This window comes from Callorhinchus milii, unplaced genomic scaffold (assembly GCF_018977255.1).
Source record: "Callorhinchus milii isolate IMCB2004 unplaced genomic scaffold, IMCB_Cmil_1.0 Scaffold3, whole genome shotgun sequence".
Lineage (NCBI taxonomy): Eukaryota > Metazoa > Chordata > Chondrichthyes > Chimaeriformes > Callorhinchidae > Callorhinchus > Callorhinchus milii.
In genome coordinates this window covers 73,974,817-73,991,348 of record NW_024704744.1, presented here as the reverse complement: position 1 = coordinate 73,991,348, position 16,532 = coordinate 73,974,817, and the positions used below count along the sequence as shown (strand labels likewise).

Here is a 16,532-nt window from a genome sequence, read left to right as displayed (position 1 = left end):
CATTTTTAACTTTTATTTGCATTTAGCCTTGCCTCTCAATAACTGACGTGCATTTCACCTGGATTCTAGAGCATTACTGTGCAAGCCTCCTTTACAAACTGAGCAGTTGCATCATCAATATGAAATATCAACAACTCCTGTGCTGTCAGATCGTGCACCCTCAATTGACTACTAATTCAGGCAAAGTCCTGTATAACACATTCACTGCACAGCAAGTAATCCGTACCCTACACTCCATGTGAAGACATTATTCTCGGCAAGTTCATTAACCTAGCTGGATTGGAAGGTTAACCAGCCAACTGAGAGAAAAGGCTTGAAAATTGATGAAGGAACAGCTTTGATACAAAAAATTTAAATGAGCACCTTCATTTCTTTTGATATTCATTAGTTTATTATAAGGAAGAAAGATGGTCTTGAATTTGTAAGCGTTTATCTGCAGAAAATTGGTGTACATCTGTCACTGAAATGCTCCATAAATAAAAGAATAATGCAGACTTACCCATGTTACTGAGCGAGTAGCTTGGGGTAGGGGAGAAGACTTGAGCTGCAAAATCTTCAAATGTCATGATCTCTTTGTGTTGCTGAACTATTGCTTCAACGTACTGAGCTCTTTCTTCATAGCTATACAGCAGGTTAAGGATATCTCCACCAGCACAAACAAGTAAGCATATTAAAAGTCCTCAACACCATGATTAAGCCCACTTTAAAAGTGAGTCCTTAATCAAAACATATATTACATTTTGTTAAGTGAAATCAAATACTTATAATATTGCAAACTCGATTGTTCCATTATTATACATCTACTTGCAGTTTTTCCTTTTATTTAATAGCACAGGTACTATAAATTAAACTACTCAGATGAATTATGTTCACTGAAAACAGATGTCACACACAATAACCAGCATGTATAATTACATCAGTAATACAACAGTTTTGTAAATCATTTGTAGTTTCACTTCAGCAGAATATATTTTGAAATACCTAAATAGGAAATGAGCGCTTGAGTTGAGGAAAGTAAAAATGTCCACTCATATTTACAAGGCTTCTATTGTTGCACACATCCTCAGAATTTAACATGTTGACAAACATTCATCCCATACTGTAAGAAAAGGGAACATCGAGCAATATTATATTTTTTAAGGCACATATCCTCTAGATTACTTCATGGCTGTTTGTGGGACCTAGCTGGTGCATATGGTTGCTGCATTTGCCTACAAAATAGTCACTACACTTGACAGTAATTACCCATGAAGTGCTTTAAGACATTTTGACATGTTAAAGCGCTATAAAAACACATGCTCTTTCTTTCACATGCAAATCTCTGTGCAAGCAGTTCAATCCTAAGTGAGGAAGTATTTTTCCACAGTCCACCTTTTAACAAAAATCTGGCTGCTATATGCCATAAACCTTGAATCAGTCAAAACCATTTAAAATGAACTTAACATCGACATCTTAGGAAGAAGTCAATGCACCACTGCACAGTATACAATTTCAGCAGCATCAAAGTTCATAATCAATGCACATCAAACCTGCCACAAAATATTATTTAACCTAAGTTTAAAACTAAGAGAAAATAGCAGCAAAATACCACTCTCCCCCATACAAGAAATGCACTGTTAAAAATCTGATGACATTATCTGCAATAAAACACCACTGAATTGCTTTCCTATGACCAGAGTAAAACTTGGAAGTGGTGCGGTAATCAAAACCAGTCACCAATAAGTTAAAATCATGACAGGGTTCAACAACCTGGCAGCTGCCCTAATAGGACCCCTGCTTGTAGCTGCTTTTCATGATGCATTGTGGAGAGCTTTTATTTTCTCTCTTTGTGTAAAGTTCCACAGAAGCAGTAACAAAATACAGTAATAAATCATGCACAAAATCCTGCTCCTTGTAAAACCTGATGCCATCCATTCTCTTTCAGAGCGGCAAGTTGACGGACACTGATTCAGAAGCACTCAAACAAAACCAGACTACTTAAGAGCATTTCATGAAAAAAGTCTGAAAATAAAATGAATAAATTAACCTCAGCCATTTGCTCCAAATGTTTTACTTTAGTTGTGTAGTAAATGAATAATTGTCTCATTCTTCAAATGTTTATTTTTTGGGGGTGGGCTTTGGGCGATATGAAATTTAGTAGAAACATTTTCTGGTAAAAGACTTGTATGTGATATGCAAGTAGACAAGTAGAAAAATCTTAAAACAGTGCTGAGTGAAACACTCTCAAAGGGTCAAGTTGTGTAAGGTTGATCAGTGTACACCACACCCCAAGTTATTTTATTTCACAATTCTTTCTATGCTCATCAATAAACGTTATAATTGAAACATGGGCCAGAGTTTATTTATGGTTAGGCCATTGTCAAAAGAGACTCAAAATTCTGATGACCCAAGTTAATGAATAGCCTGCTTAATTTGGGAAGAGCAGGGGCACACATTCTCTGTCAATTCTGTAGGGACCAACTGATGCCATTCAGAAGTCATTAGGAGCCTTCTTTTGCTGCAATACATGCTGGCTGTTGCTAGGCCTCTTCACTCCATATTGCCACAGCAAGCCACTGGCCTCGTCAACAGCAGGCTGTTGGGCTGGTGTGTCCGTCTGGCGAACAGGCGCTTTGACACTAAGCTGGCACGTGCTGGCGCAGCAGGAGTAGGCTTGGGCGTGACAAATTGTTGAAAGAGCTCAGCTAAAGTTGAGGCCGGGAGCCACCTGAGCCTCAAGTCCTCTATAGGCCTGTCATCAGTTGCCAATTCATTGCTTGGCCAATAGTCTGTAGTCAGCTTCTGGGCTGAGTTTAAACAAGGCAGAAACAATATAAAGCCCTTTCAGGAGATGGCTAATAACACCCTGCTGTTTAATGAAAGGCCCTGCATAACTAACACATAAGCATACAATGCAGCACACAACTGCTAACAAAACAGAGACATTCACTAAATAATGTATGCAAAGACAGTAAGACTCGGGGCTCCAAATTGATGTAGACCCAAATGATCTAGTACAATAGTCAGTTCACTTATGAAGGCAAGCAGCAGCCACTAATGTGGACCGTGACAACATGCATCATTTTGAAGGAAGCAGCAGGAACAATGGTACATTGCTGCATGTATGAGGACTTTTATCCAATTTATGCCTTAACCCTTAAAGAGCTCACAAATCTATTTGTTATATATAAACCAAGATGGAACTTAAGTCAAAATAATTTAGTTCATAAAAGTAGCAGATTTTAGTTTTTCTTGAGGTTGAAGGAACAGATTAAAGCCATCCAATTTACTTTTATAACCAAAAAAAACCCTGTAAATCGAAATTTCAAGATGAGTTACTCCGAAAATGAACTTTTTCCATTTTATGTTTAAAGCAGCTTTAGAAACACAAGGATGTTTCAACCCCTTTACAAAACGTTTTTTCTCAATACTCTACATATACATATTCCAGTCAGTATGTACTTATTGGATAATAATCTAAAATACTGAGGGATGAATGAAATATTAATATTATCAGCATTAAATGTGATTACTGTTTTAAACGAGAAAGCCGATTAAATCAAAATGATGAACAGAAGGATGAGTCCGTTAACATTATCACAGCCTTAGACAATGACAATAATTCAAGATGTGATATGCAGTTACACTCAATGTAAAGAATACTGAAGACATTTAACAAGAGATAACCATTCTTCTTTATGATGCATAAATGAATTTTACAGAAGGAACGATTATCAAATTTTACATGAAAAATTCCTTTACAATTCAATTAATTCTTTATGTTGCAGCTTAGAGGCCAACACAGAGTGCAAAAGGCACATCGAGTCCAGATTGCCATAGCAACTGGTGCCAGTAAGAATGAGTCACTTTGGGGGTAAGTGCATTAGTGAACAACGTAAATACAGGCACGCAAAAAGGGCACTTAATGAGAAATCCATCAAATGATTAATACTCAATGAAAACAAGGAAAAGTAGTAAAAATGAGGAAAGGTTGGTCGTGCAGGATTTTTCCTGGTCTTTGTAAAATCAAGCTTTAATAATAATAATAAAAAAAATCAAAGCTAAATGATAAAATAACTCAACTGCATAGCACAAAATGTAAATAAAACCATATGGCACACCAGTATCATAAATGCACATGATTTTTGCAGGTCTGCTATTGAGCATTCTTGAACAAATATTGACTGAAGTAGGAACAGATGTGATTTCTGTCAGATAGGATACACCTACGCAGTAGGAACAGTTTGCTTCATGCTGGATAATTTATCAGAACTAGACAAAGCAGTGAAAGTAAAATTTGACAATATACAATACTGTGAACCCGGGGCCTATTAGAAACGGGGGGGAAAAAAATCTTGATTTGCCAAGCGATTTAAACATGGTAAAGAACAAAAAAAGCTACAACAATCTTCTTAAGTCAGCATTGGTGCAGTACTTCCTACTTAATAAAATGCTCGTTTAGCTGTCAAAATTACAACTCTACTTAAAACTGAAACAGTACCAATGAAACAAGTCATTTTGTTATATGGGACTATTTTTTTTCAACCAGATAACCTACACAGTGTGAATTAATTGGTGCAATTTCAGAAACTGCAGTACAACCTTTAGTTTTACAATAGCCATCTCGGTCTACAAAAGTGCTGAGAGACCACCTTCGGGAAGCAGGCTCATAGATCATTGGCTGCAATTTATTTGTACTGCCAGATCCTTCTGCTTCTTCCGTTGAGTTTCTTTTGACTCCACTCCTGTAAGTATTTTATCGTTCAGACTTTTACCTGAAAATCAATACTTCACATTTATTAGCGTTAAACTGCCACTCCCTTTACCCGACCATTTTCTAGTCTATCCAAAGTCCTCCTAAAGTCTGATGCAATTATTGTTTAATTCCTCCCAATTTAGTATCAACAAACTTTAATGTTTCCCTCTTATATCCACGCATATTGCAAAACACGGTGGTGCTTTATAGACACCAGAGCACAACACGAGTTCCCTTCACTTGTTCCATTCTACCAGTCTGAGAAATATCCATCATTTCCTGCTCCTCTACACTTCGTCCCTTATCTAATGTGTTCAACATATATCAAAAGAAACAGGATAGTAGAATTGGCATACTTTTCAAAAAAAGTGAGGACATTTTTGCAAAGATGACTTTCTATCTTTAACAACAAATTGCATTTATATAGCACCTTTCACATTGGATGACGTCCCAAGTTGCTGGATAGTCAAGAGTTTGCATCAGAGCTGGGAGTTGGAATCAAGTGGGGTGGGGGCGGGAGGAAGGTCTTGAGACAGGCTTTGAAGGAGGAAAGGGAAGGGGTGAGGTGAAGGGCTTCCAGGATGGAGGGTGGGGGTAGAACTGCTTGTTCCAAACAAGAATACACAAAATTTAGTTTTTAGTATCAAATAATAATGATGCTTGCTTTTGATATAGCCCCTCATCAACGTCATTGAGACAACTCAAAGCGCTTCACAGAATATATTGTAAAGTGGATTGACTGTATTTTGTGGGCGAAACATGTCAGCCAATTGTGCAGAGCAGTGTCCCATAAACAGTCATGGATTGAGTGGATTTATTTTGAATAAATAGTCTTTCGATTGCAAAGAGCAGCTCTTACAAAATAAGAATGTAGTCAAAATGTTATCCTTAGCAATACTGGTATCCTTAGCAATACTGGATAATTATATTGAGTCAGCAATTATTACTGTATCCAAATGATTATAGATGATTTCAACTAAAGGTCAGCTGTATGAGTGATGTCAGAATACAAAAGTATATCACTGGTAAGTGATGATAAATGACAGGGATTAAATGCAATAACCCAGGTTGGACTTGGAGGTCGAGGGGATGGCCGGATGAACCCCAGTGTCAATTTTAGATGCAAATTGGTTTTGCCAACATGAAGTAATTATACTGAATAGAAGTGCCCTGTGCCGATTGACCACAACAGTAACCTCAGGCTATCTGTACATCCTACCTTCTCAACAGATATTTCAGATGGCTGTGATAATTTACTTCTATCTACTTTGTTGACTGCTCTCAAATTATGTTCTGTTATTCCTCAAATGTTTGGAATGGGAGAACAGCGCCCCCCAACACTTAATATAATTAGCCTTGCATTTGATGTAGCGTAATTGAGATGTCTCAAAGCACTTCAGAGTATATACTGCAAAGTAATTTGTATTTTATAGTCATTGGGCAGCATTTCTAATCTATATGCACCTCCTTGACATCATCTGTTTATATACAAATGTCTGGTGGATTGATATCCAACTCTAACACTGCTGTCCTGACAGACTGACCGTCAGTCAGACTCATGTCCTGGATAAGCCTGAACATCCTTCAACTGAATGCCAACTAAACTGATACAATTCTGCTCAGGTGCATCCTCAATTCTGGCTCTGACTGCACCTGTCTCCCTCCGGTTGCTCAGTACATTTCATGGAAACAGAGTGCAATTGAGAGGTTTTTTTTGATCCTTGGCTTTCCCTTAAGCTTTTTAACTGGTCATTAAAAATGATCCTTGCATTTGATATAGCACTCACCACATTGTCAAGATGTCTCAAAGTGCTTCATAAGATTTACTGTCAAATATAGTGACTGTATTTTGTAGATGAACATGGCAGCCAATTTATGTGCAGGAAAGACTCATAAACAGCCTTGAAGTGAACAAACAATTTTATCTGGGGGAGTTGTTGACCAGGACATTAGAATTCTTTGAACTCTCCAACAAGGAATCCTTGATAATACTCATGAGTTTATCAATGTGCAAATTTATAAATATTTTAAAAGCCAATATCCTGCTTAAAGTGATATGAAATAATTAAAAAAACAAGGATTAAACAATGTTTTTAGATTCATTATGTGGTAATGCAAAAAAAGGTTTCCTTCTATAAGGAATTAATTATTGTGTGACATAAATCAAGTTTTGTGTTTGGTGTCCACCCCTGATATATTCTTTCCAGTCCTGAAATTTTGGGGATTTCTAACTGGTCCAGGGCAGTAAACTAAACACTTTAAAATGCAGAAGTGAGTATTTGTTTGAACATTTTATTAAAATCAGAATTTCCCTCATATCTGTCTTGTGGTTTTCTCCCTCTTCTTTCACCATGTTATATCCTCAAGAACAAAGGATTCAACCAATAATTACTATTTTAGCAGGAAAAACAAAAAGAATGTAGATTCACAATGTATAAGTAAACAAAAATTGTTGAGGTTCCCCCCGGAAATATTTATACCAGATATGACACATTTTGAATTTTCTTCAGAATGGAAAATCATCAATCCCAAGCAGATAAACAAATATGTCCAGGATTCATGACACAATCTTGCTGTAAATGGGAAGTCAACACAATGTTAATGTTCATTGCATAAGAATGAAATTACCCTGCTGTCTGCAGTCACAGGAATGAGCAGCATTATGGGTGAATGCAGACTGGAATCCATAGAATGCAGGATTTGGAAATGTCCAGCAAGGTGGCATTACTTTTCTTCCAGATGTTCATGTTGGGACTGCCTTCAGTGATAGAATACCAAGCAAGTAAATGCAGACACACGCCCTTAGCTATTGAGCCATTAAATTGTAGAAGGCTACTTCAGACACTTTTCCTTTTAACCCATTCCAGTAGTGGAATATCCTCCTTGCAAATAAATACTTCCGAATGGTGTCAAAGCATGCCTTTCAATGCCAAATCTGTGCCTTTTTTGAAAATATGATTTCTGATTTACTTTTTCAATCCCACTGGATATTGTATACATATATTTCCTCTTACCTTGCTTTTTAGAACTGTGCTCTTTATAACAATCCTCATATTTCATATAGCACCTTATGTCAAAATATTGGCAGAAGCGGTAGCCAATTTGCGTACAACAATATCCCACAAGCAGCCATAATGATCTTTTTTTCATCTAGTTGTTTCTCATAGTACATCCCTCTAATATTGGAATCAGCCTCATTGCTTTCTTCTGCACTGACTTTAGCATTCGGGCAGCTTCCGTATGTTGTAGTGGTTACCATAATTGTTTGCTTCAGGTGTTGTCAGACAGTAGACAGCTTCAGCATAAAATCCAGGAATTTGAACAGGACTTCATGCTAAATTAGCAATGCATCCCACTATGCTGTTTACTTTGTTAATGCTATGCTTTGGACATGGTAAACAATGGTCAATAAATACCCTTTGCAGTATATGTAGGATGTAGCAGTTAATGGGAATGCGTCACAGGTTCCATCTACAGCATAAACACCATATACAATTACTGTACTTCCAAAATACAGTACTTTCCTGTATTAAACTTCATTTGCCAGCTATCAGTCCAAGTGAATAATCCAATAAGCTCCTATTGTAAGGTGTTGGCTGCCTTCCCTGAATCTGCAGTCTCACAGAGTGAAGTGTCATCTGCAAATTAAACAACCTTGTACTTATGAAAATCCACATCATACCTTGCAACAGGAAGAATTCCCAACAGGAGCACCTCGATAACTACTTTATCCCCTACGACTGTACCAAAGATATGGTTTGATTCACTGTTATCAGGTAGCATTTGGAAAAAAGCAAATAGTTTTAAAAGCTTCCAGTTTTGGAGGCATTTTGCTTTTTCAAAAACATTATAGAATGATTCACTGTATAAAATGATTCAAGTACTTAACATTTTAAAATATGTTAAGTAAAACTGAAAACGCGCAACAGTAGTTTGCAATGATGATGCTGCAGGAACTAGATCTGTTAGTTGACACCAGAATCTTAATTTGTGAGATTCTGCATATATCTGTCTTAAAGGAATTGACCTGTATGTGTACATGAGACAGATTTCAACTAAAGCTAGAATATTAAATGTGTTCCATTTATTCCAATAAATATCTCTAGAATTTCCATGTATAGGTGGGATGCATGAAACTCTTGTTTGGTTACTCTGAAGCAGGGTGATGGGTTTCCGCATTGTGTCAGACACCCGGCTAATCAAAAAAAATCTTATGTTTTTTGGCCAAGCTGCTTTGCACTGAATTTTTCTTTTATTTTATTAAAGGCTCTGCTGTATAAGTTTAAAAGGCAGTGAAGCTGTGGCCAACTTTTGATGCTGGAGCAAGTAACATTTCTTCCCACCCTTGCTAATTAGTTTGAGAAATTCAATTAGCCTGTTTGCCATTTTCAGAAGACCAAATTATGGTAGACAAATAAGAGCAAAAAAAAAGCAACTGCATTACTGAAAATTTTGTAGACCATGTCCACCCAGAACATCTTATGATAACTATTAGAAAGCGCTGTATGTAGCATCTAAGTTTTTTTTACAATACATTGCCTGGGTGTACAGTTGACTAACAAGCTGTCTTGACAAAACATTTCCACCATATAGCCTTGCTGTGTGCAAATTGGATGGTAAGTTTGCCTGCAAAAGCACAGCCATTACACTCTGCAGCATTTACCTATGAAATGCTTTGAGACATTGATGTTAGACACATGCATGTGCAAGGATTATCATCTGGCTGGTCCAAAAGTATATATTCTTTTGATATTGTGCCTTATGCCAAAACTATCAAAGTAGTTCACAACATTTCTGTAAAGTGTAATGACTGCGTTATTCTAGAAAAATGCGGCAGACAATCTGCACACTGCAAAGCCCATAATCATGAAGTGATTAAGCAATTGTTTTATCTGGGGGATTGTTGGCCAGGACACTAGGAGAAACTTCTCTTTCTGAATAGGATCTTCAAAATCCCCTTGAAAAGCACCAGGACCTCAAATTAACACTCATCTGGAGTACACTGCATTTCAGTGTCAGCCAATTAAAATCTAACTAGTCAATTTACCAAATTGCTATTCAGTTCCCCTGTGAATTGTCTAAAGCAATCTGCCTCACTTTGAGATAGACTATTCCAAATGTTTCACAAATTCACTACTGTGTAGTAAAGTAACTAAATCTGAACCAGAGATGTCACCCCCGACTATTCTGAGTTGGAGACCACAACTAACTAACTTCTGGCAACAAAGAATTACCATACTAACTCCTTGTATCCAATACTATTTTCTGTACACAGTTCAACCTTCAAACATGTCTACTCTTCGGACAGGCACCTGCCTGTGGCGCTGAGACAGCATTTGGTTCCAAGTTGATGTAATCTATTGATACAGGTCAGGGAAGCCACGGAATGCTCATATGTCAGGCGCCATGAAGTACTCCCAGGAATCAGGAGGAGTGTTTAAGAATCAAATTATAGACCTTATTTTAATGCTGGTGAGGTCTGAGGTAGAATTTTACTGTTCAAGAATGTTGTACAAGTGACATTTTCTCAATTGTGGTATAACTGTCATAATCAGTACCTGTGGATCCAAATTAATTTTGTGGTTCCCAGAAAATAAGTTTCCAGGAAAACAATTAATTGTAATGACTGAAATTTTTGATCACAAAATATATATTTAGCTCAAATTATACAGACTGTCATAAACTGAGGATTTAATGGCAGTGGATAAGATAGGACTTCAAAGATGTACAAGCCATAATAAGAGTAAACATCATAGCAATAATATCCAACCTGTGTAAAATCAATTCAAATCATAACACAAACTTTTTATGCCTAATCATTTCTTCTGAGCATGAAACAATGCTTTAGTGCTACTTTGACAATAAGTGATGTACATTAAATGGCTTCAATAACATTCGATATAGCAGGAGACCTGCTCTCAAAAGGTAATTGCTTACTGAAAACAAAGGGTTAACCTGCAGTATAAACTGTGCCAATGTGAGAGCATTACCAAGCATACCGCAGATGCCCATATCCTGTATGGAATGCATCCCTCCAAGTCATTAGAATGCTGTAAACATCTAATTAATTTCATCAGATCACAAGCCTTAATGAAGTGTTAACAGCCAATGCAGTGGGAGAATATGTTCAGGAGGCATATGGAGCTGCATTCATGTATAGTAAAATAATCCCATTTCCTTCTAAATCCTTGCCCAACAGGTATTCAATAATGCCACCAGTCCATATGGCTACATTACCTCTTCCCTCTATTTTAGCTATGAAATCAGATACCTCTTCCCAAGGTTTAAAAAAAAATTCTGAGCGACTTAAAAATGACAAGGTTTGAGTTGTCAAGAAAAATAACATACTGTCTCTCTACATGGTTAATTCTAAAATGTATCCGATTGGTTATAAAAAAATGCTTTCCTTTTTGAATTCACTCAATGTTTCGAATGGGCTTTAAACAGGATGCAGGGTAAACAGCAGACAACACAACATAAAACGGCAGCATCAGCAGCAAGCATGTTTAATCAACAAATTACACTGCTATGTCTCGCTTTTCATACAAACATACTCATCTTTTGGTATTATTCAAAAGGAATCAGTGTGACCAATATTACATTTACAGTCTTTAATTTATTGAGAGAAAGCAAAACCTTTACTTTTTCTAAAAAATTTATTTACAAAATAAATGTGGTTTCAGTGGTCTGCAGAGAACCAGTGGTCTTGCCAGCACAGAAGCAGTGCATGGTTGTATGAATCTGGGGCGCTGACTGTTGTCACAAAACAACGTTAAAATGATGGAGCTCTCCCAACTACTTACTAGCACATTTATTCTGTGCTTCTCATGTCATTTTATATAAAATATACCTACTGATGCTAAAAATGCAGTACAGATTATGAGTTCCATGGAGTGAAAGTTGGCCACACTAGTATGTATTGCAGTATAAATTCAATACAGGTAAATGTAAATTCTATCATACAGAAAGCAAAATAAGAAGCACATCTACGCAACAAAATAGAATGAGTTCAGGTCAGAGGACTCATTCCTCACCATATTCAAACCGTATGGGACAGCAATGAACAAGACAAACAGGTAATATTGCCAAATCAGGGTTTCAGATGCCCAGAACTCACGCTCAGCAAATACAAGGTCCTGGTTAATTGAAGTAATAGAAGGGGATTACCTAGGCCAAAGAGACATTGCAGAGGAAATCAACAAAGCTGATCTGTGGTGGTAGAGGGATGACGTAAGCAACAATTAGATAAAATAGGGCTTCTCAGCCTTTGAAGAGACATTTTAATAACAACATCACAACCCTTAAATTTGATATAGTGCCTTCATGTTGGGAGGATGTCTCCCAAGTGCTTCACTAGATATACTGGAAAGTGGAGAGTATGTCAGGGCGAATGTGGAAGGGACCTAAAATGTTTAATAGTATTGTGAAAATCATCAGAGAACACTTTAGATATTGCCAAATTAGACAGTCAAATTGACTTCAATCAAATGCATTATTTTCATTGAAGTACTGTAGTATAGGATTTTCCTTCCAAAGTCACAATATGCCAACCTTCAAGCTCTTTTTCACTGAGCTAAAATCAAATTAAGAATCCTCGCATTCTCTCCTTACCTAATACATCTTATCTCGAGAGTTCATGACTGTAAAACATCCTCCCAATCTTTTAAAATTCAATCCTGATCTAACCTGACGGATGTGTGGTGTCCTCTCAAATTCCTTCAGCCTTGGTTATGTTCTGCACTGTAAACCTGGCGTTTTATTCAGGGTTTCAGATGAAATAAATATGCCTCGTTGCTAGGTAGCTTGCATCAGTTCATAATCATATGGTCAATGTAAATCATGTCAGCCTTCAGCACAACATAATAATAATCCCTCCAAAAACCAAAAACAATAATAAATTGGTCATTTTCAATCTACGACTGTCGTGGGACACTGCTGTGCGCAATTGGCTGCCACGTTCGCCCACAAATATACAGTCAATTCATTTTACAGTGTGTTCTATGAAGCGTTTTGGGACGTCCTCCTGACGTGAAAAGCGCTATATCAAATGTAAGGATTATTATTATTATTATAACATGGAACATCGGACAGTGTTGACTGGTGAAGCTCGTTTAGGTTTTTTTAAAATGAAATGTAATGCCAATTCAATAACAGCAACTTTGCAAAACCCATATTTTGGTATTTTTGCGAATTAACCATGTTTACATTGAAATGACTGTATTTGGCACAATAGAAATGAGTCCAGTTGTTTCTTAAATAATAGTTTCTCCTCGCTGAGTGGAGCAAGATTGAACTGTTCAGTAATGTGAAAACTGGCATGCAGGCATGTTGGTGGAAAGCTAATGTCCATTGAAGCAGTTGTCCATTACCCCACTACTCGTCAGGATCCACAGTCTCTCAGCAGATTGATTTCAAGATCCTCAACCTCACCTACAAATCCCTTCACACTCTAACACCTCCGACTCTCTGATCTCCTCCTACCTCACTCCTTTGTTTATCTCCTTTGCCTGGCTCCCTTGGTCTTGCTGTGCATACATGCTCTATCGACACAACCGTCATGGGCAGAGCTTTACAGTTCTATGCCCCTAACCTCTCCCTCGACCTCTTTGTGTCTTTAAAACCTCCCTCTTTAACTGTGCCTACGTTTACCTCCCCTTTCCGGTTGGCATCCACTCCCGCCACTGTAATACGTTTCTACGTAAAGGGTACTATATAAATGCAAACTGTTGTTTTGATGGAACCTGGTTCTCCATATTCTTATGCCAAATGGACTTCAGCCCAATATTTGCTGCCAATTATCTACTTTTTTTTTAAACAGTAGATATGTTGGCTGATGTATATATAACATGCCTTCATTACACAATATGCTAAACAAGACACTCAAAGCAGTTTACTCTGAGCGATTTCACTGTGCTGGTTTACCATGGTGCAAAGCTAGGTGTCATGTTTGTAAAACTTTACTGCACTGTTTTTTTTAAAAACAGAATAAAAGTTAGACAACTGTTCTGACTATTAGAATAATGGAATACCTAACCAAATATTTAACGTAAATAAATTCTAAATTAAAGTAAATTTTAAATTCACACCATTTAGTTTAGGTATTAAACCAAATATAAACTCTAGACAACTGTATTGACTATTAGAATGATGGAATACCTAAACCAAATACAGGTATTAGTGTGAATTTAAAAATAACTACTTTTGTCATAACAGCTAACCTCTTAGCTTTTAAAACATTCAGCGACTTACTGCAGATCATCCTGATGCAAACCCTCAGTTTTCATTGTGAACAAACCTATAAACTGGAATTTTGGTGATTAGTGCACTGTTAGGGCCCCCAAACGTAACACTAATTTAAGAGATTTTAGATATTACTTGAAAAACATTGTGGACAATTATATCACTTATACTTCAAAGTCCAATAGAGTGCCATGATTATTGAATATCTGCCCTTTTTTTAAAAAAAAATCATAGGTACGGAGCTGAAAAGATTCAATAGCTCTGCGGTCAAATGAACTGTGGTAATATTTTTAGCTTCAGTGTTCCAAATGACGTCATCAAATCCAAGGGGATTGTAGTTGAGCAATCTTGCTGTTTGAAAATCAGCAGGTACGGAGTCGTAGCCTTGCCTTCTGACTCAAGAAGTCAATTTGACTATTCCTGGGAACAGCCCTGATATTTGATTCTTAATCTCATTTGAAGCCAAAGCTGCATTTTATTTCAATTAGCTGGGATCCAATATCTCTGTATTAAGCATCAATTGAAGAGAACTAAGTTGAAGGATTTCCTTGCAGTGAAATGAATGTTCACATGGGCTCTTTGGCCTGGAAATTGTGTGATTTTGGTCATCAAACCAAACTTTTCTCATGGGACTCTATTACTGACATCCATGAGATAATTTGAAGATTTTGAAACTGGATGCGGTACTCCCAAAGTACGGAGTGAGCAAAGTAATTGAAATTCAGTCAAAAAAAAACATATGGAGACGAGAACCTAAACTGATGAATTTGCAAAGTCAGAAAACCCCCAAAAAATGTAATGTTGATTTGTAATGAAAATTTTAGTAAACGCATAAAATAATGGGAAAATAACTGATGTATGAAAAAATGAACTGCTGTAGATGGTGGGGAAAAAAGGACCTTAAACATTGATGCAGAATGAGGCTCTCTCTATCTTCTTCTATCTATTCTAATAAAGACAAAGTATCTGTGTGTCCACCAAGAACGCAATAACCGATTGACGTAGAGACACAATTTATACCTCATTGGAAAGATCTTGAATGGGGGTGCAACATGGGCATATTGTTTTTTGGGGGATCGTTGATGAGCTATATTAAAAAGTGCTTTAAGTAAGCCTCCAAAAAGGTATGCATGGTATTCTGCAAGAAAGTAGCAACACAGGTCACACATCCTTCTAGAGAGATATATCTATCTATACAAATAAAGACAAAATGTCTGTCTGTCCAACTGCTTGATGTAGAGACATTTTTTATACCTCATCGGAAAGCTCTTGCGTGGGGGTCTGCCATGGGCATATTTTTTTCCAGGAATCTCCTATCGTGACCTAAACAAGTTCATCACAAATGTACAGACTCCAAAGGAGTCCTCCCAACAGGAGTCCACTCAACAGGAGTCCACCCAACAGGAGTCCACCCAACAGGAGTCCACCCAACAGGATATGTGTGCAAATATGTGAACAAGGGATGCTGATGAGTTCAATAGCACATTTTCTTAATCTTCTTAAGGGATAAAGATGCCTAAGAAGTGAAGATCATGCCTTTCAAGGTCAAATATAAATGCCCGCTGAAAGAGAAAAAAACGTTTAAATGAAACTGGTTGCAAGCGTATACAGGCAGTGTATATATATATATAGCTAGTATATATATATATATAGCTAGTATATATATATATAGCTAGTATATATATATATACATATATATACACACACACCAGGAGGAGGCAAAGGGTGGCTCACATTGGCATAAAGCCTAGAAAGAGTGTGAAAGTGGTTCTTCTGCTTATTGGATGTACCTTATTTATTAAAGGAACATTATCCAGGATTTATTCTGCATTTAAGAATTTTAATTGAACACAACATTTAAGTGTTTGGGGGCTGATGATTTATTGCTGTGAGAACTCTATGCTTTGTTGATACTGCTTTAAAAACTGATACTGCACAAACAGCATGAGCTAATTTAGAACTTGATTATTTTTACTTCAAAACTAGCAGGATTTGAATTCGGCCATTGTTCAACTTGTTAGAGAAATACCCTATGAGAACTTTATTATGCTTTGACTGAATTCAAAACCTGCAATAGCCAGGTTAATCTTGTCTCTAATATCTGCCCAACATAAAATGAGGTTTGTAGTGCTTATGCCTCATGTTTGGTGAAGCATATATTTTCAGTAGAGCTCAGGTACATCAAAACTATTGTGCATGGGGACAGCAGGTGCTGATTGGCAATTTGCAGGCATGTGTGAAAAGGACTTGTTGTCACGCAAAGTCTTCATGTAAAAATTATTCCAGTGGAAAGATCGGGATGAAAGCACTTGCTTCTTCCCTGCGATTACAAGAGACAAATCCCTAGGCCAGCTTTCTGCTGAGATCAATGTAACAATGTAACTGGTCCCATTTTATCACTATATGTAGAGGTGCCGATGGTCATGTTGTCTAATTATCCAACATGCTCTATGAGAAAGATGCTCATCAGGGGAAACAAACTAGGAAAAAGGGTATATGTACCTTTACAGCAAATTCCCCATGCACTTTATTACAGTTTTTAATTTCAGTTAAATTG

The 16,532-nt window shown here is 37.0% G+C and overlaps 1 protein-coding gene across 1 annotated transcript in view; it reads right to left on the bottom strand.

The window, feature by feature from the left end:
• The window catches only part of ralgapa2 (Ral GTPase activating protein catalytic subunit alpha 2), a 193,705-nt gene that overhangs the window by 27,564 nt on the left and 149,609 nt on the right, over positions 1-16,532 (bottom strand). The window contains exon 40 of the mRNA XM_042333340.1: positions 500-621. Coding sequence (XP_042189274.1) covers positions 500-621 — 122 coding nt within the window. The remainder of the gene's footprint in view (positions 1-499; positions 622-16,532) is intronic.